At 47.6% G+C, this 27483-nt stretch overlaps 3 protein-coding genes across 4 annotated transcripts; 1 reads left to right on the top strand and 2 right to left on the bottom strand.

Moving 5' to 3' along the window:
- Positions 1–5428: 5428 nt before the first annotated feature.
- On the bottom strand, positions 5429–15730 carry enc3 (ectodermal-neural cortex 3). Of its 2 annotated transcripts, none has more exons than XM_037470312.2 (4): positions 15428–15730; positions 13289–14323; positions 12437–13209; positions 5429–6758 (listed from the first exon to the last, which is right to left on the bottom strand). In XM_037470312.2, exons 2-3 carry the CDS (start codon positions 14309–14311, stop codon positions 12463–12465), a joined length of 1770 nt encoding a protein of 589 aa, XP_037326209.1. In that variant the 5' UTR covers positions 14312–14323; positions 15428–15730; the 3' UTR covers positions 5429–6758; positions 12437–12462. The 2 variants fall into 2 exon arrangements, with proteins under 2 accessions (XP_037326209.1, XP_037326210.1); XM_037470313.2 differs by lacking the exon at positions 15428–15730 and adding an exon at positions 14808–15401.
- A 3096-nt stretch (positions 15731–18826) lies between these two features.
- timm13 (translocase of inner mitochondrial membrane 13 homolog (yeast)) lies at positions 18827–20808 on the top strand. Its single transcript, XM_037470293.2, has 3 exons — positions 18827–19071; positions 19366–19434; positions 19646–20808. Exons 1-3 carry the CDS (start codon positions 18952–18954, stop codon positions 19742–19744), a joined length of 288 nt encoding a protein of 95 aa, XP_037326190.1. The 5' UTR covers positions 18827–18951; the 3' UTR covers positions 19745–20808.
- Positions 20809–20943: 135 nt separating this feature from the next.
- On the bottom strand, positions 20944–26695 carry tmprss9 (transmembrane serine protease 9). The gene is made up of 15 exons (XM_062563621.1): positions 26506–26695; positions 26250–26377; positions 26103–26170; positions 25855–26030; positions 25709–25753; positions 25251–25364; positions 24969–25134; positions 24592–24866; positions 24228–24370; positions 23511–23796; positions 22948–23061; positions 22705–22873; positions 22327–22595; positions 21783–21919; positions 20944–21392 (listed from the first exon to the last, which is right to left on the bottom strand). The coding sequence occupies exons 1-15, from the start codon at positions 26639–26641 to the stop codon at positions 21231–21233; spliced, it is 2388 nt and encodes a 795-aa protein (XP_062419605.1). The 5' UTR covers positions 26642–26695; the 3' UTR covers positions 20944–21230.
- Positions 26696–27483: the final 788 nt, after the last annotated feature.

Below are 27483 nucleotides of genomic sequence, written 5' to 3'. Positions count from 1 at the left end.
AAACACCTCAGAGACCCAGAACTCCAAAGTCACATGGAAGCGTATAATCTCCATGCTGTATCCCCCTGCAGGAAAATGTAGAAAATCAAACGTAGAAGAGTACTCGTGCACTGAAACCACAGGGCGGACTGTGGTGGAGTCGTCCTTCAATCAGAGGGTCGGCTCCGTTGGTCCATGTCGGTGCCTCCTCGGGGCGAGATGCCCAAATTGCTCCTGCATAATAAGTGAAGGATTAGTCCTGATGGTCAGGTGTCAACCTGCACGGTGTCTGAATGGGGTTGATTTGCTGAATGATGATGACTTGTAGTGTTGAAGCACTTTGAGTGGTTGGAAGACTAGAAAAAGGGATGTAAGAGTACACTGCATTTACCATTAACACCTAGAGCGTGGTTAAAAAATGTCATCCTGTGGTGTTCAGTATTTTCTAAAGACCTCAATCAAAACTTCCTCAAAAATAGTTTATACTATAGAATAACTTCAGTCTTCTGCAGAGTTTCTCATCCCCTTTTTTGAGGAAGAATCTTACGCAACGGAGGGGAAACTATTTGCCAGCGCAGTGTAATCACTCTCGGGGGCGTGCACACACACACGCACAACACACTGTAAACACATCCATTTTTTATTTTTTATTTTTTTTTAATCCGTGGGTCTTATTCCAGACCATTAACATGTCAAAGATTTTTGGCAGAGTGTTAAAGCGCTTTAGGTCTGATAATGTGACACGAGCTCTGAAGCCATGAGCTGTGACTCCAGCTAGAAGCTGGTCCACCACAAACAAAGGAAGACGGCAAATCGCTTCCTCCTCCATCCTCTGTTTCTGTCTCTCTTTCTCCAGTGTTCTAATTATTGTTTCCTTGGCCCTCTGGGAAACGGCATCTTTCAGCCAATCAGAGAGCAGCTCCGGGCCATTGACTTCTTTGATAGTGAGAACAAAGTCCACTTCAGTTCAGTTACAACTCTTCCAGCGATACGACGAGCAGTAAGCGGCTTCCCTCTGGAGCCGAATCATAAATCATTCAGTGCTCTGGTCCTGCTTGCAAGTATTCGCAGTGACCCACCTCGCTGACCCTTCTCCTCCTCTCCATACTGACATCTATTTCTTTTTTTTCTTCATTCATCAAAAGCACAGTGAGGCTCTCAAGGGAATCTGAGATGAGAGGGATGCCACAGTGTGGCCACATGGCACCCCTCTTTCAGTTAGTGTGTGTGTCTCTGTGTGTGCGTGCATGCATGAGTGTGTGTGTTAATGCGCCGTGTGTCTGCTTCATTAGTTCTGTATAAGCCGCCCCCCCCCCCCCCCCCCCCCACTCTGCTCTGAATGAGGAGGGAGGAAGACACACGTCAGACCCCAGACAGGGACAGATGCTGCTGACACGTCCGAGTATCTCTCTATTGTATTATTCATCAGTGTCACGTCTCATCCGAGGCTGGACACAACAACAACAACACAAATGCATGGGGCTTATTTTCGTAACTGTTTGGTGTGTCTCTCTGTGCGTGTGTGCGTGTGTTAGAGGGCGGATTTGCCACACTCCAGCTTCTCATCAGGCTGTAGATGCTTCTTTTGAAGTTTTTTTTCCCCCCTCTTTCTCCAAGTCGAAAAGCGCTTTGATTGGTGAAGCAGAGTGTGTGTGTGTGTGTGTGTGTGTCACCTCAGGTAATATATCAAACTCCTCCATTCTCCTTCAGCATCCCCCTCCTTGAGCCTCACTCCAACCCAACTGGGAATGAATCTGTTTTATTAATGAGTCGGAGGAAGTGTCCGTTATGTTTTGAATAATCTCTGCTGTGTCTTTGTGACAATAAGGAAGATGGATTTTAAAGCGTGTGAATCCAATTATGCCTGGAATGCTCCCGGTGGTTGTTCATTGGCTGAAGTCAGCAGACACAATGGGTGTGTGTGTAACATGGGAGGGGAGAGGTATTTTTAAAATGCCTCTCGTCAGAGAGATAAGAAATATCAGCAAAAATGTGCTCTATACATCTTTTAATACCATTTGACTATTGCAGTACGATACGGTTTAGGTAGTTTTAACCCTTATCAATACATTAGGTTGTTTTAGTATGTCAAATACTAATTGAAAAAAAGTCCTAATATAGTATGCCATAAAAAGTCCGTATAGAATGTGTCAACATGTCCAAACAGTCGTACTTCACTGAAACTGTCAGTCATTTTAATACAATGAAGAGTAGGATAATGGAGATAATTAAAAAAACGGCCATAGTTGAGTAATTAGTCATTATGTCTCGCTAATGTCATTTGTAGAGTGTTTAAGTGATTCATTTATTCCTACACTGTTTCTTGGCCTTCCAGTGCGATGGAAACATTGTTTAAACTATACGTTTCAGTCTGGAGCTTATGATTATACACTATAAGTGCACATTCAGTATGCAGGGTTCGGGTCTTTTTTTTTTTTTTTTTTCCTGATGCCAGCGGACCTGTCAAGCTACTCAGTGCCCCCTCCCCCCCCCCCCACACACACACACACACACACACACACACACACGGGGGCAAGACCACAAACAGACAAGCCGAGAAGAGCATCCCTTACAAGGCTCAGGCTGTCAGTCTGTCACATTGTTTACTCGTTCAGGAAGCCTCAGAGCTGCTGCCGTTGGAGACGTCCACGTTCAGAGAGAGAGGGCATAGACACGCGGGGGGGGTGGGTGGAAGGAGATAAAAAAAAAAATCCGTATTAATTTAGTCTTGAAGGTCATGCTTGTAGAGTCTTCCTTGGTATCCACACCAGCAAAGTGAAGAGTGAGTAAAGAGACTACGGGGGGGGATGCTGCTTTTAAAACACACACACACACGCATGAACTATACAAACTCCATTTCTAAGTAGAGGCAGTTTTCACAGATCTGTCAGATCCAATGTGCTTCTGCCAGAAGGTACATATTGATACCCCCCCCTCCCTTGGTTGAGCGGTTTCCTGGAAAGGCCTGCCGGGACATTTCCCAGGCCCCCTGGGGAACGGGAGAGAAGGTCGATTCTGACCACATCAGGGCATCTTTGTCTCTCCATCCAGTGCAGGCGTAGGCCCTTAGCTGGGGGGCCTCAGGCCAGCAGACACACACACATACACACGCACATTGGGGTGGTGCAATGTCCCTGTCGGTTCCACCTCACTGCTTCCTTTCTTTTCGGTTAACAAGATGCTATAACTGCTCTTCTCCCTCACACAGACGCACAAACATCACCAAAACACACATGCAAATTAAGCGTGAATTCATTGGCACAATTTAAAAGAAAAACACACATACAAAGTAGGGCCGGGACTTTAGCGCGTTAATTATGATTAATTAATTACAATGTGAATTAATATTAATTCATTACACAAAAAATAACACATTAAACATTTTTTACGCATTTTTACACTTATTTTTTGCACCGCGGAACGTTTCTCACTGGATGAGTTTCGGGGGGACCGATTATACTGGCGCACCAACTAGCGTTCATGACTTCAGACAACAACAAACCACAGTGAACATGAACGAAGAAGCTGACGAGACCGTGTCGGTTGGCCCCGTGAATGGGAAATCTTATTATAACAAACACACGGATGGAAGCGTCAATAAGAGCATGGTTGTGTGCAAGCTGTGCAACAAGGAATTCACATCGAGCCTCAAGTATCACCTTAACGCAAAACAATTAGCAGCTAGCGTGGACGTTAGCCCGACTCGGAGTACAAGGACCCACACCCAACCCACACTGCACCAGGTGACTGGTTTAAGGTCCAGGGTAACTAAGTCCACGTGGTTGAACAAAAATAAAAATCCATGTGAAAAAAATTACTTCTCACTGTTCTCAGGTCAAATATTTATGCAGTTAAAATGCGATTAATTTTGATTAATTAATTACAAAGCCTCTGATTAATTAGATTAATATATAATACAAAGACATTCCGTAGATGTTTGAACGCAGGATTCAGAATGTGTGTTCTTTCATTTCTTCCCTGCCCTTCTTTTTGTTTTGGGGGGGACTCTGAGGTTCTTTTGTCTCCAGGCGACTTTCAAATGTCTATTTATTCACCATGGTTTAATTGTGTTGTCTGCAAGATGCGTTTGAAATCGCATGACGCTTTGCATGACAAAAGGACCCTTTGACCGACCTGCTCATCCTGCTGTCCAGTGCCGCGCCTTTAATCTTTTTATGCTGCATTGTAGTCTTAAAATCCCCACACCAACCTTTTAATGAGTTGTTGAACCCACACAGGGTGGACTGGATAACTTTTTACAGGCATGATGTCATGGCTGCATCCAATTAACAGCAGCCTTTCAAGTTTTGTTATTTGGTTATGAAAAGATTTAACAATGGCATTGCCTTATTATACTCAAGGGGAACGCCCTAAAACAAACACTTAAGATTTCATGTCATTTGAAGAAGTAAAGTCTACAAGATTTGAACTATATTTTAGGACACGATGTTACAGAGATCCACATGTGTGCAAATGTTAATTTGATTAACAAATCCCGGCGAACAACTTGCATAACATTTGCTGGGCTGCTTGCCTCGTGTCTCTCTCCTTTCATTTCCATCTCTAACACAGATGGCATGTGGACATTTTATTTATATAGCGCTTTTCAAAATACTCAGACGCTTTACATGGTTAAAGAGGAAGAAAAGTAAACTGATGGTCAATTACAAAATGCATTTCCACACAAACAGCAATAAAACATTCTCCAAAACAAGTTAATGAGTGAACAGAATCAGGTTTTAAGCAAAAACTACTTGAACCCTAAACCCAGTCATGGCCTCCATTCACGTGATAGGAGGTAGTCATTGACGATGGCCATGCCACAGGTTATTTGGGATGGATATATTGACATTGAAAAGCCTTCCACTGATGTCTCATTACAAAGTGGAGGTGCCCGGTTTGAAGCTCACTGCTCAGATGCTCAAAGCCTGCAGGCAGCTCGTTCAGCGCCTCCACCCTGAACCTGAACGCGGGCACATTCCTCCCTGCCCGTCCGTGATGTGCCAGCCAGACGTCCAGTCACGCACTGCAGCGCTTTCTCACGTTCGCCTGGTCTCTGCAGAACAAGGGGCGTAAACGAGCATCACCTGAGCAGCACACGCCTCGAGGCGTGAGGCCTACGAGCAGCGCATTGACTCAAGTACTGTTCATGAGTGAAATATTCAGATGCATTTCCTTGGTTACATACTTCTACCCTGCTAATTAACAATGTCAATTAAAAGTCGGACTTTTCACATCCTCCCCAGGAATAGGCTGCTGCTGAATCGAAGTGCGCACACAGACCGGAGGAAGGAGACGGGCGTTCCCGGTAAATACCAAAACCATCCCTAACCTGCGTTTGGAAACTATTCCAGGCACGTGAATAGGACCTGTGTGATTACATGGCTGCCTGTGCCGCTTTAATGAGACGGCGGCTGCATTCCTGCCATTCCTTGGAAAATAAAGAGGACAAACAACAGAGAAGATGTTTAAGATATTTATTGATGAGCGGTGAACTGTAGAACATGGGAGTAACACGTGGTTTGTCAGAAATAGCTTAATATATTGGTGTAATTGATATATTGGAAAACTGCAGAGCAAATGACGATTGTTCAAAAAGAGGAACAACTTGATAATTTGCTGGAAAAACACTGATTATTCAGACTAAGACAAAAGGTACAAATTTAAGACCATTAAGAGTTTTCGTTGTACAAAATGTGCAAATCAAAGGCTTCTATAAACTCGTTACAAAGCAAATATACAAATTATCAACACAAGACTTCCATTAACAATCCGAAATATACAATAAGAAAAATGATATAGTTAGAGAGAATGTCTTAACTACTTTGGACACACTTAGCATTTGTTATTAAAATCCAGCATGGCTGATTAGCCATTTGGGTTTTGGAAATATATATGTATAAATACAACCAATGCGAACAAGAAATGTCACGAAAATGGTACATTCAAATGAAAAGTTAGCACAAGATACTACTTTGAACAAATATACAAAAAAACAAAACAAACCCTGAGACGCAATATACACAAACAAATGACAAAAGTCATGGCCTCAAAATCGTGAAACAGAAAAGTTCCTTCTTCGGGGGCCGCAATGGGCCACATTCGCTCTTGCGAGCGTGTATTTTAAGTCCAGGAGGACGACACAAATCTAACTTGCCAAAATTGTGGGAAGCCCGAGTCCAAGCGCTAAAAATAGAGACAGCGAGATTGTTTCTGTGCACAAAATCATACACTTCCCCAAATATCGTCCGTCCTCCTCCGCTCGCCTGGCGGAGCGAAGGTCTAATTCCGTCCATCAGCAGTCCAGAAAATGAGTAATCACCTAGTGACCGGGAGAGAAGAGAAGGGGGGGCGGGGGGGGCGGACCATCTGACTTTCTTTTTTCACTTCACTGTAAAGCAACACGTCACTAACAGACACTACAGACACTAACAGGCCCTCAATCTGTTGAACTTGTACTCTTGCGGTGAGATGATACACACACTACACTGCGTAGTGAGTCAGTGCACCAGGTGGAACAGAAAAAGCCAGGGGAATCCCGTCTGCACGTCTGTGAACATGGCAACGAGTCCGGTCTCACGGCGGGAAGAGGGTCGCGGTCTCGTACTCGAGGGGGGGGGGGGGGGGACTCGGGCCGTCGCTCCTCTGCAGCAAAAGGAGAATGTGCAGCAGGCTGGATGGCGCCACAGCAGGACTACGCAAACTCTTCTTCTTCTTCTTCCTCTTCCTCTTCTGTGCAGCCAGTGAAGGGAGAAATCAGCCTGCATACCACTGCTTATCTGGAGGGGGGGGGATAGAGAGAAAAGAGGGAGACTGTGAACTCTGCTGCACGAGGGCCGACCGTGTGACGCGACGCGGCGGCCCGCGGAGAGGAGGAATGCGGGGACTTTGCTCCTCCGCGCTGCGCTCCAGCGTATCAACGTGCCGTTTTCACCGGGCTTACCCACATAGCGGTAATAATGCCTTAGGATGGGCCGTTATTTAGCTAAAGTCCTCTTGGCATGCGGGGTTAAGCTGCACAAGCCATTTACGTCGCTAGGTAATAAATATGTGGAGGGTGGCAGAGGAGTCGACCCCACCCCCCCCCCCCCCCCCCGTAAGGATAAGCTGCTCTCGACTACACACACGGAAACTGCTGCTAAACTGCTGTATCGGGATTTAAGTCATACGGTTAGAGGCTTTCTCACATTTACATTTTCAGATTCTGGGATGTGTGAAGCATCGTCTAATCTTCCTCCCCTGAGGTCATGTGGGAATGTTCCACTGGACGTTGCACATTTGTGATCATATCTCAGGTCTGCCAGAGCCGATGAGGGCCGCTCTGTGTGCTTTATGGAAGAAGAATACCACTACAAACTACATTTGGTGATGAACCCAAGTGCTTATATTTAGCGTACTAAATAAATACCTTCATTTAGCCAACTTTGAAAAGTATCTTTTTCAGCTACAAAACAGAATATTATTTAAAACCAGTTAGATAAGAAGAATTCTACAAATCACATTTCTGGGTTTAATATGAAGCTACAGCCAGAGACCAGTAAGCATTTCATGGGATTTGTGCGGTTCCTCGATGGCGAGCGAATGAAACGGATCTGAGTCACACGCGTTCAGCTGGATTTACAAGTTTACTCGATTTGCAGCTGAACTTTCGGTGTCTAACAGTTCATGAGACGCTGCTCATTTCAGATGGGGGCAAGAAGACTCTTCGATACCGAAACCAACCAGTAACGGCACATCTGGTGCAGTACAAACTCCGTAATGACTGTGTCATGAAAGTTGCTGCTCTATATGTACGATTAACAACAGAAGGGAACAAATATACATTGTTTTCCATGGTGACCTTTGGCCCGGAAAGGTTACGTGCATCAGTACATTCCTAAAAAATAAACTGTCCTTGTCTCGCATCGTCAAATCTCTGCTCCCCCGGCTGTTCCCAACCAGGGTCCCGCTGTCACGGAAACGGGCTCCAGACTGCCTCACAGTCGCACTATTATTACCTGTCACGTCAAGGTCAATTCTACTCCACCCTGAGCCTTCCCCCTTTTTCGGCCACATCTCAAACCCCCCCGATTGATTTATGCGAACAAACTCGTCCGGACTTGCCCCTGCCTGCCCCCCCCCTCCCCCCTGAGCGCTCTCAAACTCCCATGGTGCCACAATCCAATCGACCTTCACGAATCTCACTTCCTCCCTGCCGTCAGGGACCAAGATGTCTGCAGTGCCAACAGGTGGCAGGGTTCATAACCAAGCCAGTAGGCCCGGGTGCCCCCCCACTGTGGGGCACAGGGGGTGTGTGTGTGTGTGTGTTTGTGTGTGTGTGTGGGGGGGGGAGGGGGGTCCTCGCGCCCTTCAACAAACCAAATAGATGGGCTGGGACTATGTGAAGTGATTGGATCTGGCACTTTGAGGTTAAACCTGACTCAGTCTGTCGACTCCTATCATCCCCCCCCCCCCTCCCTCCCTCCCTCCCTCACCCCCCGTGCGCATGCATGGGCGTGATGCCAGATTGAGTTTGACAAAAAGAAAAGACCACGTCCCATTTATCAAATCATCAACACCGATGATTTGCATGAATCTCCATTCGCCGCAGCTCGCGCTCCGTCTGCATATTTCCCGGAGTCCCAATTACCCACAATGCACAAGACTAAAGCCGAGTCGCCTTCCTTTCATTGGTCCCCTGTGGTTACTAATGACCACAAAGAACTGCGCTGCATTGACTAACGTATGAATCGGTGGGACTTCATTTACATGACTTTGCCATGTTTTCCAGGGCTGATAAAAAGGAGTCTGGGGGTGGGGGGGGGGGGGGGTGGTGGAGCTCAGTGGCACATCGCCGTGCAGCTGCTGCAGGATATCGAGTGTTGATGGAAGACTTGGTCTCGGTTTAAGACTCGGAACAAAGAGCGTCTCAGTGTCTGGATAAGCGCCACTCGAGTAATACTTGAGCAAATATGATGTCATTCGGATGAATTACACGCCTCATTTCAAGGGGCGTAATCAAAAACATGAGTCGGGGTTATTATTCAGCCATTTTAAGCATATTTGTCCCCTTTTTGTGACTCCCAGCACGAGGAAAAGACCAATAAAAAAAACCCCATTAGCTCCATGCAAATGCAAGCAGCCACTACCTGAGGGCTGTAATGTGGCAGATTGATTACTCAGGGGACTGGACACAAAGCGGGTGTGTGCACGTGCTGACTCCGACCGCGTATGCGTGTGTCTGAGAGAGGCGGGGGGAGGGCGGGAGGGAGGGATGGGGTGGTGGGGCGTTGTTGTACACAGATGCCACAATAAAAGCCTGATTCGGCTTGCGTTGGTGGTGGCCCTCACAGCGAGGCATTAATAAAACATTAGTATCGAGTGACTGAGGCCCCTGCTCTCCTCCTCCCTGATCCCACCGCGACCTTTTCCGTTTTACAGCAGCTGCCGGGGGAAGGACGGGGAGAGCCCCCCCCCCCCCCGGTGGCCTCTGACCTCTCCAGGTGTCCCCCCCCCCCCCCCCCCCCATCACGCAGAGCCGTGCCCACCCCATAAGGGCTTGGAGCCGTTAAAGAGAAGTGCGGCTTATGTCGATGATTTTTATGAGGAGGGAGGGATGGAGAAGGTGGGGGGGGGGGGGGGGCTAAGAAAACAAAGCCTTGAATGTAGATAACGGTCATCTCTGGGGTCGGTATGGTTCAAGGGTTTAAGGGGGTGATGGAGAGAGATTGTCCTCTCTGGATACCAGATTACACTGTGACGGTCCTCGGCTTACTTCTCCCGAAACACACACTTTGATACACCAATCAGAGCGCTACAAACAGCCAGTAGTCATGCATTACTTAAGATTGTATTCAGGTCTTTGTTTTTTCGCCTTTAAAAGGGTTGCTTACTTCTCCTGCCCGGAACATAACAAACCCGAACCGTACCGCTTCAACATTTACAAAGCACCACGAGCAGCGGGTTCACGCTTGGCCTTGAGAGTCCGCGGTTACTCACATCTGGTGGAAATGAACGAGGGCCACAAACCACAGTGGAACGTGGTGACAAAAAAAAAGGGCCGGTGATCCCATCCAGGCCCCGCAAACGTGAACAAATCTTTACTAATGGGAGCGCAGGCCACGCCTTCATTCCTCCCAAATTAGAGCAAGGATGGCCGGCTTTTTAAAGGACGGGCGACGCCAGCGGTGTCAGTGCCAGTGCCTCGGTGTGCGTTTGTGTGACAGGGAGAGGGAGGGAGGGAGAGAGAGGGAGAGGGAGTCGTACGGGTGCAAAACCAGTTGTTTCACAACTGTGTCAAATACTACTACTATACTGACGACTTGAACAGCTGACTTGGTGGTTTTCAGGCTTATCGTAAACACGCGCTCTTTCTCTCGCACGTGCACAATCATTTCTCCCTGTGACCCAGCTGAAAGTGGACAAGCCTTGGGTACCAAGTATTTTTAGGCAGGCGTTAGTCTCGGCTGCCAAATGGCGCAAAATAGCTTTGCTCCTCCTGGTCTTCCTCGCTCTCCACTTCTCTACTCTATATATGTGTGTGTGTGTGTATAAGTGTCCTGCTCTGTATCACTTTGCTACAGCCTACATTTTTCCCCACCTCACTTCTCCCTCAAAGGCTTCGGGTGAGAGGAGGTCGACGCAGGACGCCTGCTTGACAGGCTGGAAATCTGAGCTTTTTCTTTTTTTTTTTTCCACGTCTGCTGTAATTAAGACAGAAAGGCAGCGGGATGTTAGCTACTGTAACTCCTCCAAGAGTTCATAAAGATGCTGCGCCTTGATCTTTCATAGCCAGCCTGTCTGTCTCCATCCCGGCCCAAAAAAGAAAAGAAAAAAAGAAAAAGCAGAGGCTAGCGGTCCACACCAGCAGCCTCATAAGGCTAAGCCCCTGGCTCCATCGAATCCAGCTGTTTACTGTAGACACAAGTCACACATAAGCTCCGTGCTTCTCGCTCGCTTCCTCCCGGCTTTGCTTTCAAAGTTCTTGGCAGCGTGAACGGAGCTTGTTCGTAGTCGTCCTTGCAGACAGTTGTTTCGCGGTACGTAGGAGTCGGATTTATCCAAACTTCACAGGAAAAACACCAGTGCGCCTCACTGCGCAGGGTTTACATCAGCGCTTCGGTGTGCTTACAGTCATCAGTGAAAGAGTTTCCTTCTAGACAAATGGAAAGACTATAAACTAACGAGGGGGGGGGGGGGGGGGGGGGGGGGGGGGCACAGAATGAAAAGGCAAACAGCTCATTTTACCAAGTCAAAAGTTTGGACACGCTTTCCCAAATGAGTCAAACCTGACTATCACATTAGGACACACACTGACTGAGAGACATCAACCAACCAATGAGGCCAGGGGGGGGGGGGCTTAGTTTCATTCATCACCAGGTAACCACGGAAACGTTGCATATCCTTTGATGGCGGACCGGAGCGTCGCGTTGACCCACCGAACACGTCGCACAGAACAACGCATCGAAAAGCGCCGCGTTTGTAGTCGGCGTAATAAAGCCTCCACTGAAAGCAAAACCACAAAACCCAGCGCAGCGCAGTCGGGGGTTTCATGAGGAGCCAAACCGACGACCTGCTACAGCAAAATAATGGTTTTCCCACTTATTGCAACGTTGCTAAAATAAGATCACAGAGCAAGGCTCGCGTCACGAAACTCAGGCAACAACCTGCAAACCCGTCTGAGGAAGAACCGCGCAGACGCCTCTTCGTCCCTCCATTCCCCCCCGGCGTGAAAAAAACCTGGAAACACCTCAGGAAAAACGCATCATCTCTCATCTCGCATGGAACTGTGAAAACTGCCACCTGTCATCCCTTCAGGCAGATGAGGCCGAGCGGTCCTTCGCTGATGTGGGGCGCTGCGTCTGAGTCAATCATATTCCTATAACCTTGGAACGCACCCTTTGCTTTTTCATTCCCGCTTGCACCTGCTCACCTCGACTTTTTATTTTTCACTTTGAAGCGGAACAGATTGTCCCGGCGTCTGTCATCACACGGAGCTTTCTTTTCGTCCTTTAAAGCACTTTGAGAAAAGGTGCTATATAAGATGGGAGCGTAGTACTAGGATTATGAACGAGACGAGGTAAGATCGTAGGTGGTGTATCACGCACGTGTCGGCCCAAGCTCTCCGTGTGTCACATGGCCTTCCAGGAGTTACAACCGGACTCAGACCTGATCCCTGCAGGTCCACCTCGCTCTGTGATCACCGGCACCGCCCGACATTCCTGCTGCTCTGTAAACCAGGACACTGCACCGTGTTTATCCAACACCCAGGCGTCTCAGCAGCTAGATAATGTGTAACTGTAACCACTGGCAACCCTGAAAAACAGCAAGGGGCTTTTTTTTTTTTTTTTTAAACCGGCCTCGTCTGGTTCAAACTGACGTTTACTCCCTGTGCGTCGGACAATGAGAGGAACACTATGAATAGCGCACATAATTCATCTGGCGTTTGTGTCAGTTTGAGGGAACTGCAATTACTCACCTCAAAAAGCGAGCACGCGCTCCTCCTCACGCCGGGAGGTACTTCCACGTGCTGACGAAGGCCGTGGGAATGAGCGAGTAGGGAACGCTGGTCACGCTTTCCCAGGAGTCCGACGAGGGGTCGTAGCAGTCCAGCGTTTTGCACCGCTGGGCGCCGAAGTAGCCGCCGACCACGTACAGCCGGTTCCCCGACGCCACGGCGTGGCAGCTGATGCGCTTGGCCGTCACGTCGCCGAACTTGGACCACTGGTACGTCTCGCTGTTGAAGCGGTACGCGGAGCTGGCGGAGAACTCCGTGTCGCCGCCGATCACCACCACGTGGCTGCCGACCACCGCCGCCGCCGTGTAGCGCCACAGCTGGGGGCAGGCGGCCGGCACGGACCAGCGGTTCTGGCAAGGGTCGAAGCACTGGACCTTGGGGTACTTGTCCCGGTTGACGCTGGTGCCCCCGAAGGCAAAGAGTTTGTTTTTGGCGCCGACGACAGCGGCGTTGCTCACCCCCTCCCGGAGCGGCGCCACCAGCGCCCACTTGTTGGTCTGAGGGTCGTACTGCTCCACCTGCTTGAGGGACACGGACGGAGACGCGGGGAACGATCCCGCGAGGGACGTGTGCCCCCCGACCACGTACAGCATGTGGTCCAGCTCGGCGGAGCCGTGTCCGAACCGGGCCACCATCATGGGCGACGCTTTGGACCACTCGTCGTGCAGCGTGTCGTAGACCCAGACGTCCTTGGACGCCCCGTTTTCGGAGCCGCGGCCGCCGGTGACGTACACCTGGGGGCGCGAGGAGAGAGTTTGTACCTCCACGTGGCGTTAAAATAAACAAGTCATCGGGTATAGAGCTCGTACGTACCTTGCAACCGATAGCGCACGCGCTGCATTCTTTCCTGGGGCTGGGGATGTCCGTCTTGGGCGTGATCTCCTTTGTCTTGTTGTCGATCATGTAGACCTTATCGCACATGAAGGTCTGTCCTCCCAGCAGCAGCAGGTTCTGGCTAACTTTCCTCGGCCTGGCACAGAAACCCGTCACAATGCCCTCGTTCTGCAGGATCCTCATTTTGCAGCGCACCGCGTCCTCGACGATCTCCCGGCCCACCTTGTGGCACATGACGAGCTCCTCGGAGGCGACGTTCTTCAGCAGGTAGGTCTCGGGGAGCAGCGCCAGTCGGACGCAGCGCAGCAGCTCGGGCAGCTCGCTGTGCCTGTGCTCCATGTCGGCCTTGACCCAGTCGATAACCGCCTCGTACACCAGGCTCTCGTCCTCCACCTCCAGCTCCTCGCTGAGGATCAGCTCCTGGACTTTGTCTCTGGGCAGGCTGAGGAAGTCCTCGGTCCTGAAGAGGGTGGCAAAGTCCGCCAGGCACATCCTCCACGACAGCTCGTACAGCCTGTGGCACTGGTGGGCGTCCGACAGCAGCATCATCCCCAAGCAGTTGGACTGGTGGAGGTTCTTCTCCAGGAACTCGGCCGCCGCGTCCCGGATGTCGTGGAACTGCAGCATGTCGCCGGCCTCCAGGAGCGACTCAGCGTTTTCCTCGTTGATGAGGATTCGGGCCGAGTAGGCGTAGTCGAGCAGGAGCTCCAGCACCTCCGGGTGCAGCGAGTCGTGGAAGTTGACGTCGGCGTCGCGACTCTCCCTGAGCCCGCCGCTGAACATGGCCTCGAAGTATCGGCTGCAGGAGGCCAGCACGGCCCGGTGGCAAGGGAAGGAGCGGCTCCCGGCCTTCAGCACCGCGTCCGTGAAGACCTTCCGTTTGCGCAGCAGGTTGAGCTGCGTCAGCAGGCTGTCGGCGTGCGTCGTCTTGTGGAACAGTTGGATGTTCATGGAGCCGGAACTGGAGCGAGACTTTCGGTTCTCGTGGTTGCTGACGGACATCTTGGCGTTGACCTGGAAGAGGAAATGGAATGAGGGAAAATATTAAGTCCAGATGGGAAGAAGGATTCGTATCTAATAGATACATTTGGTCAGGTGGAAGAGATTTTATCAGGCCTTCCTTTTGATGTCAACACAACCATAAACACCCCCTCCGCCCCCCCGCCCCCTCTTCTATGATCAAACAAAAGGTCCCTGTGCCAGCAGTTGATGAATGGGTTGTTAAGAAATAAAACCCTCATATCAGCGGGCGGTACGGATATAGACTTCAGTCATCCATAATGAAAGAAAATCAGATAAGGAAGCACTCTCACAGAAGTCACAGCAGTGTGTGTGTGTGTGTGTGTGTGTGTGTGTGCACAACGATTTCCACTGTAAAACACACAGTAGTGTCAATACCCAACTCCCAAAACAAATTAGCCACATGAACTGGTTTTTAATGGCACCTTCCTCCTGTGTTTCCATATATCAAATGACATCTCACCACCCCCCTACAAACCTTTCGGGGCCGTGAGTCACCTGGGAACAAAGCCAGAGCCAATCAATCCCGTCCTACGGTCCAGCTGATTCACAGACGGTTGCCTTTAGCTTTCAAAGATCGCATGAGATGAGACACCTCGTGTCCAGCTTCCTTAGGGCCGAAGTTATGTAACCGCGGTGCAACAGATGAAAAAGCCCAATCCTTCCTTTCATTATCTCTGGTGGATTCAGACGAGGCCTGCAGCCACATCGCATCAAGTGGCGGCCGAATTTAAGATCAACTTCATTGCACGCCAGCATTTATTAGCTTTGTTTCTAATTAGTATAATTATACCAAAAACAAACGTCGTGATATGTATGGCGCGGTAGGTTAATAAAGACACAACTTGAAAACGACCAAAACAATGTCTTTCCGCTTTGAAGCTGCGTTGTTTCTGAAAGGGAGACCGGGGGCTTCCGCGGAGGAACTCCGCGTGAAATCCGATTGGTTTCGCGCAGTAAACGTGAAACTTTCCTCAAAAGTTACAACGAGGCGACATCAAAAAAGGAGCCGCCGCCAATCACCGGCTTCCGCGGATCGGAAGTATCGGGGGAATAATCGAAGAGTCGCGCGCGTGCCTTCGCTGGTAGGGGACTTACCTTGGGAGGCGCGCAGCTTATCCGGATTCCCTTTAAAAAAAAAATAAAAAATCTCGGTTCGATGTTTACTAGATTTGGTTTGAAGTTGTGGCACAGTTTAGACGCATCCGCACTCCGACTTCAGGACGGCGTCGCGCCGTGAAGGGTCGGGGATCGGTCGAGCCATTCGTCGTGTCTATCCGAGCTTCCAGGGTTGTAAAACGCGAAGATTTGCGACGTTAAAAAAAAAAAAACATAAAGGAGGAGGACAAAAAGTTGGTAGTTTCGGATTGTTCGAAGGAGGAGGAGGAGGAGGAGGAGGGGGGGGGGACCACGGAGCCTGCGGGGGAGTTCAACGAGCAAAGCGGAGAGAAAGAGCGGAGCCGCCGTGGTGTTCCGCCTGGCTCCTCCCACTCCTCCTCGCGTTGTCCAATGGGGCTGCAGCACCGCTGCAGAAAGCTCGCTTTATTCTGCATCCAACTTCAGGGTCAATGCACAGCATTATTATTGTACAAAGGCCTGCCCCGTGTGTTTCATCTAGCTGCAAGGTTTCTCACTTTGACTCTGGGGAGAAGATCTACGTTTGTACATTATATTTAATGTACACATGACATCAACACAAACAACATGTAACATGACGACATGGAATATGCATAAATTATATATCAAAGGGATCTGTTTTTCAATGATTTGTTTATGTATTCTGTATTTCTGTCAAATGTAATTGCATGAAGATGTAAAAATACCATCTTCCAGTAATATAAGTATAAGTATATAAGTGTATCTGCTTTGACACAAAAGCTCATGCCCCTTTTTGAGTGTTCCACATAACCGAAAGTCTTAACGATCATATGATGGCAGGTTAAAGTTCTTCGGAGAGCCATGAGATCGTTTCTCCAGCTGAATTCCTGGCATTTTCTGAAGGATTTAAGTACTCACGAGCTATTCGGGACAAGAATCGCACCGGTCAAGAATGAGCCGAGTCAGCCTGCGCATACACGGACTTACACAGGCTGCTTAAAACACAGTACAACCCTGAGGCAATGGTACTTTGCATACTTTTTGGAAAAAAAGGAGACTCTCTCTCTATCTCTCTCTCACTTTTAAATAATAGACGTTTTCAACAAATACAGAACGGATTCAAGAATAAAGAGCTATTTCTCGGGGGAGCTTTGTTGGGATGTGCCTCAACATGTCATTAATGACACTGATAATAGCTACATTCCATTTAGGTGTGCCAGGTCCGGGACTCTGCTATTGTGCATGTCGGGCCTTTTGTCTCACTGCGACACTTCAATGGAAGAGAGTTTACGTAATTAGCTGCACCTGTGCTTTTCATGCTTTAACAGGCCCTTTGTGTAAAAAGCAGCGTGGAAGTCAGCAAAAAAAAAAAGCTTCTCTGCTCAGTAGCAGATTTAATATTTGGGATATTTTTATTATTATTTTTATTGAAGCAATTAAGGCTGTGGCGACAATTGGACTCTCCCAAAAGTGACAGATGGGGGTAGACTGTTGCAGCGAGCTGACTGATCTCCAACACCACGGCCACAGTCAATGCCGCACAGCTCAGGTTTCTCTTCCTCTCGCCCCCTCCGAATGTCAGTCAACAGCTGCTTTTGAAGATTAAAAGCTGCCGCTGGTTCTCCGCCGTCTGAGTTTGGGTGCACATCGGTTTGTTTTTCACTCAGCTTTGCGTTCAGCCTCTATTTATTTCCTATTGGTTCCCAACAAGGGACCAAGTTTTCCACCATAAACCTTCTCATGTATGTATTTCACATTCTCGTAACCATTTTTGCCCATGCTTGTGTGAAGCCTCCCTTGTAGCTGACTGAGCCGAATGCTTTCATACACACAAGTGTGCCTTGAGGGGATTAAGAATTTAAGAAGATTAGATTAATGAACTCATGATTGTAATCTAGGGTTAATTCATTTTGCTGCACTTTAACCCAACGCCCCCCCCCCACCCCTTTGAGCCCGATGTGGCTCGACGCCAAAGTGGTCTGAGGACATATGTGTGTGTGTGTTTAGTTTTTTTTCATGTGCTTGGGTGCTTGGCATTGTGTGATCTTTACATGAATAACTTTCAGGCAGGCACGCCACTAATCAGACGCCCAACAATTATTCCTCAATGCCCCCAGCGTTGCCACAAGCCACTCACACAGTGTCTGTTGACAGTGACAGTAACCGTCGCTCCATTGTTGCCTGCAGACTCACTGTGCCACTCATTGGTTCAACTCAAGGCAGGTGGCCTTCGCAGTGAGGTCATCTCGTCTGAAACATAAAGCGACACGGGGTCATCCTCATGCTTGGGCCTCAACACCAAACAATGCAGAGGTTCTTATGATCTTCTATTTATGTTCTTGGCTTCTGCTTTCTGCATAGTTTTAGCTTGAAGTAAATGTACCAATGTTGAATTAGATCAGATATAGTACAAAACCTAGCTTGGAATGATTGCAAAATAATAATCAATGCCCAAACATCAAATATCCTGATTGAAATCACACACCATAAAAACTAATATATTAAGTATTTTTTCATTGTCATTCAATTTCCAACAGCCTGATGTGGAGAGTAGGGATTAAATAAAAATCAGCGATGGTGGCGTTTTGCAAAAATGCAACAAAAATGTTTTCCCACAATTGGTTCCCAAATTTTAGCTCAGCCGAAACAAACCAGGGAATTCTGCTCACTGTTTAATTTCCTGTTTACATCACTGTACATATCTTCTCAGTCACTACACGGCCTCTTTTTGATATGCCTTAATTATGTTTTTTTAATTATCACTCAGTTTACCACCAATATATGTTATATTATAAATGTTGTATATGTATCCCTTTACTTTCGAGCTGGAGCATCTTATGTCTTATATTCTTATTTATTTTGCTTGATTCTCTTTTTAATTGTTTTTGTAACGGTTTTGTTGGAGGCCAGGCTGAGGTTTAACAATATCACTTCTACTGTTCATATTTCTTGTGACAGTAAATATATTTTACATTACATGTCATTTAGCTGAGGCTTTTGTCCAAGGCGACTTAATAAGAATAAAAATAAGTGCATTTCAACCAAAATTCGATAGCAAAATAAAAGTATATCATATACTTTAGACATTGCATATGTTAGGGTTTTTTAAAACATTAAAAAAATTCAACAGTCTAATTCTGTCCCTTAAGGTTTAACAGTGATTCAGGTGAGTAGCCCTACAGCGCCACCGTGTGTCAGACATGCGTATATGCGTGCACGTGTGTCGTTTTTAGGAGAGATGAGGGGGCACGGCTCTGCATTCTGACAAGTAGTATACTTTTCCAAAGTACAGTGTTATTTAAAGGGTTAAATATGAAATTAAAAAGGGTTTTGGTAGCGGTAGAACAGGTCCACCGTGACTCGAACAAAAATTGCATTTCCTGTCTCGAATGTCCGTTCCGGAAGTGACGAATGCAGACTTCCGTTGCTGTCAAGGGCATCGAAAAGTGTCGTTAGCCGAGACTAGTAGTAGCTGTCCACACGTGTATTTTCACAAGATCAAAACAGTTAGACTTTCGGTAGAAATGGACGGGTTCGGGGCAGACTTCCCAGCGGCTGGATCGGGTGGTAAAGTGGACGCCGGCACCATCATGGAGCAGGTCAAGGTCCAAATTGCAGTGGCTAACGCGCAGGAGCTGCTCCAGGTGACGTTAAATCAATGGACACAGTGGCTAAGCTAGCAAGGCTAACCTACAACTTATTTAACGTTATCTAACTTAATGAGTGGAAGAGTATCGTTACATGTTGTACATTTAGTATGGAGAGTACCTTTTTAACGAGTCCGCTCACCCCGTTATAAGAGGATGGTCATTAATATGTCACCACAATAATGAAATATGAGTAATACAGAAGTTATTGAAATGGTGTCTTGATGAATTCACTTGTTAATAATGCTATCAATAAGATCAATAAAATCGAACCATGTCTTTCTGTTTCAGAGGATGACAGACAAATGCTTCAAGAAGTGCATAGGTAAACCTGGGAGCACGCTGGACAACTCTGAGCAGGTAAGGGCTGTTCCACAATGAGCGTCATCGATCGTCTCATTTCTGTGACTTCTATGAATATCAAAAGAAATGTCTGAGTTTTGCACTTTCCGGACTGACATTAAACCATCAATTTGAAAATGTTGAGAATTTAATTAGTGGAAATGATTTAAAATTAACATTTTGTAAAGCTCCTGAATTGTGTGACCGTAAGTGCTTTTTGTTCTCACAGAAATGCATTGCCATGTGTATGGACCGGTATATGGATGCCTGGAACACAGTGTCTCGAACATACAACTCTAGATTACAGCGGGAAAGAGCTCGTATGTGAACACCCCTCGTACTTGGCCGGACTGCCACTTGCTGTAGGGAAGGTGTACGAGGTTCCACCGGAGAACGGGAGCTGTCCACGGATGTGTCACGGCGGCACCACACCATCTTCAAACCAATATCTCACGGACAGTCGGAGACTGTGGACTCGAGCCATAACCCAAGTCTCTGCGGACATTTTCATTTTGCTTGAGGAATAGTTATTTGTGTTTTTATGTTATGAATAATTCATCTTCTGGTCTACATGTAGTCACACATTTTAAAAAGCTGCCATTTACCCATGCTTGTTTAGAGACGTATTGGTCACGATATTTCAAAGCCGTGACCTTGTGACCTCTGTTTTCTTATGGCTTCAATAGAAACACTGAAACCTCTGCCTTTCAAACGAAGGTTGAGTATTTGTTTAAGAGACAATTGGGACACATACCCGTAATAACAGGTTGCTGTCACACCAATTTATTCATAAAATACTATCCACATGTTCGCTGCCAATTTTTTTCATTGTGTTTATGCTCTGCAAAATTCTTGACATTTTTACCATTGATAAAGCTGCACAACATGAGCCCTCAAGGGGCAAATCCGGCAGAACTTAACGTGCTTTTACGCTAAATTCAAAAGGAAGACTCGAGGACCAACTTTGTGTTTTCATACCGGTGAAGCTGACATTCACAAGCCTCCAAACAGTCCCATATCAAAGTACACCCGGAGAACAAAACAGTTTTGTTCTATCTGCCGCCTGCCACAGTAGTCGGCTTGTTTCAGCAGGGTCTGCCTCGCTGTACAAAGGGTACTGAACCTTTCTCATCCGCATGCGCACACCTCGTCAGGTGTCTGGCAACCACACTCCACCTCCCCCCCCCTCCTTTCCTGCTGAGATAATGTAGAGAAGTAACAAAAACTTGTGAACAGTATTTGCAGTTTGTCAGTAAGTGGAATCATCTTCATGAAGAAAAAACATCTTATTAGAGTCCTCTGTTGTGTGTCTTCAGGAGTATGGCAATGAAACATCACCATGGGTTTGTCAAAATTAAGTGAAAATTCTATTAAAGCTGATTCCAGTACTTTTTCCATGCAGAACTATATTTTTTTCCCCAAATTACAACTTCCAGTAACAATTATTGCATTGCATCAAGATTAGATAAAGAGACTTGTAAATGAACCCATAAATAAACAGCGTATATTAAAAAAAAACACACACAAAAGGAAAAAAGGTTTAGCAGTCCGGAAAATAAATAAACTGAAATAAATACTTTCAATCATGCATGTGCGATCATAGTGACCCTACTCCAGTTCACTAATCCTATTTCTTCAGTACATTATGAAAGAGGATGGTCCCAGTTCAAAGAACTGAAAACAGCACCAATAATCAATACTGTGGAAATGATGTACGTGTGGCTTTATGCATGACTTTCGTCCTTTTTGAAAATGTATCAAGAAAATCCACGTCGTTTGTCAACTTTTTGTAGTTTCAGCTTCTTTTTGCCTCTTCAGAAAGGCATGTATGTAGATATCCATTTCCTGACAGAAGTAACATCAGTGTAAACCCCTGGAAAACCAATTCGCCCACAACCGTGTCCCCAGCTGGTCACTCCGGCAATAAACCACGGGGCAGAGGGCTGGCGGCAGGTCAGCGGCCCTCCAGAGTCCCCCTGCACGAGAGGGGAGAAAGAAAATAACTTTTTAGATATTAAAATAACTTCAAGGCAGTGGGAGTCCCCTGCATCTAATGAGAATACAATGATTAAGGATGCGTGAGCTATCAGAAGAGTAAAGTATAAAGAGAATGTCATCTGGATCGCTGCTGAGATGCCTGGTGCTTTGACCGAGACAGGAATGCATGTGGGTTTCCTTACATAAGGAGATTACTGAGAGGAAAGGGGGGGGGAGAGGAGGTGCTCTGTATTTTTTTAGGAAAGAAAGTCTGCTCTCTCCCATCGCATCTCTTTCACATGAGCGTCGCAATGTCCCTCAACAAGCAGCAATGGGTTTTCTCCATCCTTAATAATACCAGACAAATAAAAGGCTTTTGGGTAACTTACCATACAGGTGTCCCTCCCTCCCTCCATGTGCCCAGCACACATCATGTTAGGAGTCAGCACGTTTCCATAAGACCGCTGGCAGTCTGCCTGGTCGATGATGCTCACTGCAGCCTTCTGCAGCAGGTTGGTCAACGAACCTGTGGCAAGAATTATATTAGTGGGTAATCAGAAAGAAAAGCCTGATTCCAACACAGCTTCCTGAAAAACAAGTTTAAAATGGATTTTGCTTTTGCACACACAAAATAAAATTCCTTTCAGCTCTATCAGTCTGCTGGTCGCATCGGAGGTTCAGGTAGACGTCAGAAACTCAGCAGATAAAAATGAAGCTGTCTGCACAAATGATAAATACTGTGTGAGCAGGCTGTCTGGTAGTGTTTAACAATACATCCTGTGATATTAGTTTTAGTCAGTCCTTGGCATCATGTTGATGTGGAACTTGTTGAACAATGTTTTCTTGCTATCATAAAGTGTAACATCATTATGCAATGGTTCACTGTTTTCAGAGGAACCGAGCGCCACGTTGACCCAATTTCAAATCCCTCACCTCCTTCCCTCATGGACCCCCAGCCCACGATGTAGCACTCGGTGTCCTTGAGGAAGCGGTGCACCGGTGAGGGGAGGCAGATGGACTGGATGGTGTAGGACATGGGGGCGGGGACTGCCAGCTCCAACAGAGCCACGTCGTGGTCCATGTTGGTGCCATTGAAGGCCGGGTGGATGATGACCCTCTGGATGGGGATGACCAGGGCTCCTATTCCAGAGCGCAGCACGGACCCCAGGCTCACAGCCCAGTTAGTAGGGCTAGGGTCACTGCTGGGGGGGGGGGGGGGGGGGGGTGTGAATGACAGCAGACTCAGTACCTTCCTGGCTCATCCAATTTCTATGAAAATATCACTGTGGTGAAGTTGGAGTTCAGTGGTACCTTGTGAGGCAATGCGCCGCTGTGAGTAACCATTTGCTGTGGACGAGTGTGGCACCGCAACGGTGAAGTCTCTGGTACTGGAGACTGCCGATCCAAGGCCACTCCCCCCTTCGAGCGGTGACTCCACCTACGATCCTGTGGGCGCCCAGTGCGGGACGCAAGCCGCACTCTGCAACAGAAACACGCATCAGAAATGATTTCCTTTTAATCCAGTACGTGCGCTCCTTTCACATGTGAACTCACCACAGTTGCTTTCGTCTGCCTGGTTGGGGCAATCTGGGACGCCGTCACACTCCGGGTTCACTTTGCTGATGCAGGAGGTGGCGCCACACTGGAAGTTCCCAGTGCAATTGAGGACTGGAGGACACGATGGGACAGATTGTTCTGGCGTGAGTTTACACAAGTATTTGTGATACCACATTGAAGGTTGACTTAATTTTTTTTTTCTCTTTGTAGAAGATGGGACATGTATTTTTGATATTGGCTCAGTATTGAGGTGTAACTGCTCAGGCATCTGTCCCGGTCATCTGACATCCGATAAAAGTGCCCTTTCTATCCAGCACACATCATAAAGACAAAGAGCAGCTTGCTCGCTACATGCCATCCTTTTATTGACCATTTTTGGATCGTTTTTGCTCTGACGAAGGTCTGCGTCAGAATGCAATCAACAGAATCGTGGCATGGCGTAAGGGTGGAGGCTTAACCTTTCTCTCTTTATCTGCCTACACACCAGAGTAAGCAGATGAGCCAGGTTTAAAAAGACACCAGTTAACCCTTTAATTAAGCTGCTCTCAGCATGACGTTACCAGTCTGCGTTGGTGCGGCTGACGCATCCAAGGCGATGGTCCCGGGGGGTGGGGGTTTAGTAGAGCTTTTTGCTGGCACAGTGACATGCACAGGAGGAACATGATGATAGTAATCATGGACCAAGCCGGGATCCGTGTAGCTCAAGATCCAGTTGCGAAGCCTGGTGATGCGGGAGTAAACCCCAGGGTGGTTGATCTGGGCACAGCCGACACCCCAACTCACCACCCCGGCCAGAAAGAACCTCCCCGGGGCCCCCTCACACACCAGAGGCCCCCCGGAGTCACCCTGCAGGGGGAAAAAAAAAAAGAAAACTTGTTATTGTCATTTAGTGCCGGGGAAATCAGTGTTAATTGATTGGGATCCGCACTGTATTTTCCATGATTTAAAGGATTAATAAAGAAGTATTAGAATTAGAAAATGCAATGACCTCCATGAAGGAGGAGCTCTAAGTAAGGGTTACAGGCTCTACAGGTTGCATCTATGCAAGGACATAGGCCATTTTTGTAGAACGCTAGATTGGAGCTCATACTAGGGTGGATTCTCATTCGCAGCAAGTTATGTCAAGATGAAAATAGTAGCTTTCGCGCCTCTTTTTTTAAGGGTGTGATGAAGGATAACGTGCAGTTTTGACCCTACGTACAGTGTTTGTATACAAACACGGACGAGAAAGACGTGCGAGCTAATACCTCAGATGAACCAAGTAAAACAGAGCTGACCTGACACGAGTCCACCTTGCCCTGCAGGAATCCGGCACACATCATGTTCTGAGAAACCCCTCCTTTGTACACAGACGACTTGTTGCACACGTTGGAGTCGATGATTTTCACCACAGCCTTTTGTAGTATTGGAGGCAACTTGGCTGAACGGTAGCAGAGGATAACGTGCCAGAGTCACTCATGTCGTTCATACTTCCAACGGTCATTTTCTCAACGATAAAAGGCTAAAAGTTATTCTATCCACGTTATGACGTCATTTGTTGCTCAATAAAAAAAAAAAACCTAATTCTGTCAATATTCAAACACAGGTGACATGATAGAATGTGGAAAAACCTCATTTGTTGACGTGTTGAGGTGCACTCACGATTAAACTGTTCTATCGCGCCCCACCCTGAGACCACGCAGCTTTGCCCGGGGGGGAACACGTGGGAGGGGGCGGGCAGGCACACGGGCTGGATGGAAGCGCTGAATGTGAGCGGCGTCTCCAGCTCCAGTACGGTGACGTCGTTGTCGTTGGTCATGGGGTTGTAGTCCGGACACACGACCAGCGACTTGATGTTAATGGTCGTGGACTCCGACTCGACCCCGCTCACAAGTCTGGCCCCCAGGAGCGCCGTCCAGTCCTTGGGGTCGCTGCTCCTGGAACGCAAATGAGAACGAGAATTTTTTTTTTTTAATGCTGATGCATAAAGCGTAGCTAATCCATAAGTAGCACCTAAGATTGGATATGATGTTGCCTACCCCTCGAAGCAATGTGCCGCACTGACCAGCCAGCGCTCGTTGACCACGGAGGCTCCACACGTGTGGCTTCCGTAGAGCCTGAGACTGACCTGCCACGGCAGCTCGCCCTGCCGGGCGTCCGCGCCGCCCACCACCCGAATCCCCGTAGCGGGACGTACACCACAGTCTGAGAGAATGCAGGTTTGATTCTTTAAAAGATGGAGATTTTCTTACAGCCATGTCAGCAAATATTCGCATTCCCTGAAAATCCAATGACCGGTAGAGGGGTCGAGTCATTTTTACCACAACGAGCTTCATCAGATCCATCTGCGCAGTCGGAGATGAAGTCGCACTCTGGATTTATTTTTGTGACACATTCTCCGTTGTCGCAAGTGAAGGTGTTGTCAGGACACTTGGCTGCAGAGCCGAGATGAAAGAAAAATGTCAGGATGAGGTTTACAGGATAAGAAAAAATGTGAAAATAATGTGGGTATCATTTATTTCTATAAAGTATAATGGTTTTCAAATAACATTTAATCAAGATAATGGTGTTTTTGTTTAATATTACTCAGCCACTATGGATTTATTTACCCACATCATACCTTAATTACATAATAAAGGCGTCTTGTAACAGTGATGTTTAAAAGGTTTATGAAAAATGTAACCAAAACACAATCCTTTTTATATTGCACAATGCAGTAAATATATGTTAGATTATTATATGCTGGAACACTTCAACATTAGTTAGCATATTCCCCCACCTGTCATCTCATTTCCAATAGAATAAAAGGACTTCCCACTGGCTCCTAGGAACGAGAAAGACACTGTTAGGTGCATTTCTTTCACTCCCACTGCTCCACACGTCCACTCGTGGGACCACAGACCGATGACGCTATGCTTTTACTACCCAGTAGGACGATAGCCGTGATCTCTCCGAATTTTGGCACCTCAAGTGGTTTCCCGTGCATTACTGAGCCGAGTCCCACTCTCAGCAGATCCTGGACAAAGTTGTCTGAATACTGCTGGACCTTGGACACCATGAAGACCAGTCTGAATGTTGCCATCACTTCACCATTAATGTTACTGGAAAGAAGCAGACCGTTTGTTCTTTACCGCTTGGATTAGGTCATCTACTTCAGTTCAGCTTTCACTCACCCATAGGCAACAATACTGCAATCAAGGTAGTGCTGCGATATCGACGAGACAGTGAAGACATTTTTGATCTGTTAGAAGGTAAAATGTAAGAATTAGATCCTTTTCAAACAAAATATTTGAGTCAACATGGCGATAGTCTGCACTAACCGCGGACTGCAAAACTGATGTCAGTACGATGGAGAAACCAGAGTTGTCATCTGACAGAACTGGATCATACTTCAGACCTTTCAGCTCCACCATCTCCAAGAAATCATGCTGCTCCTGCACCAGGTAGGCTGACCACAACACAGTAGAAGTGCTTTATTCTAACTGAACGACTCAGTTTAGAAACGTTAAACGGAGGAGTCTCATAACATGCTGCTACATACGTGTTTATGTGTGTGATGATGGATGTGATACTCACCAATAGCCAGGCCTGCAAAGATCCCGATGATGAGGAAGAGGAAGAGGAAGGCTATGGTGGAGCTCCTGCAGCAGGAAGGATTGGAGCAGGGGGCTCCTGAAGAAGCACGCGGCTCTCCACCCATCTTCTCCTCCATGTTGGATTCACAGCACCAACCTCACAACTCACATTGCATTGTATCCAGTATCATAACGCCCTACAGGCAAAATAACAGCATGAAAAGGCAAATAGAATAAGGGGAAGTCATTGAAAGCGTGGATGAATGCGTCATTGAATGCATTGGACTCTACTTTAGCGTTAGTTATACGGGCAAACACGTTATTTAATAAAAGGCCCAGGGGTTCCTATCATAAAAGACTCAATATGAAGTCGTCATGGCAACACAGACAAACTGTGGCTGTCTTCGGGAGAGCTGGCTTTTGGATTGCAGGCTGCAAAGCGGACCGGGGAGGCCGTGGTACCAGTCCACAGATCCGATGTGGAAGACGGTAACGCTTTAAACATCTTTTAAAGTTCTAGCACATTAACACAGCATTGCCATGAATAAATGGACTCGGCGCTGCAAGAGCGCGTTACGCACGGTGACTCCAAGTGTTCCACGGCGGGGCTCCAGGAGACAATAGAGGCTTTATGTTCCGACGTAAACTCACTTCTCTCCTCTGGACGCGGACGTTCTCGGTCCCCACGCAGCTCTCGGGGGGAGGACAGAGGGGTCGGCTATTTGTTCCACCTGCGGCGGGGCGTGCCGCGGGCAGCTCACCTTCTCAGTTGACTTTACAAAGCTTCGCGAACCCCTCCCAAGGCCGACCCTCCTCCCGTCCGTATTGATCCCTTCGGTTCCACCCCGATGTACACAGGCATTTCCCCGGTCAGCTCAGGGATCCCATAATCTCCCAGGTGCATAGATCAAATACGCGTTACTCGTTGACACCACGCACGCGAGGAAGACGTTGAAAAACAAAAAACGGGCCGAAAATG

This window comes from Pungitius pungitius, chromosome 7 (assembly GCF_949316345.1).
Source record: "Pungitius pungitius chromosome 7, fPunPun2.1, whole genome shotgun sequence".
Lineage (NCBI taxonomy): Eukaryota > Metazoa > Chordata > Actinopteri > Perciformes > Gasterosteidae > Pungitius > Pungitius pungitius.
The sequence above is the reverse complement of the archived record's forward strand: the minus strand, read 5'-3'. Positions and strand labels throughout refer to the sequence as shown.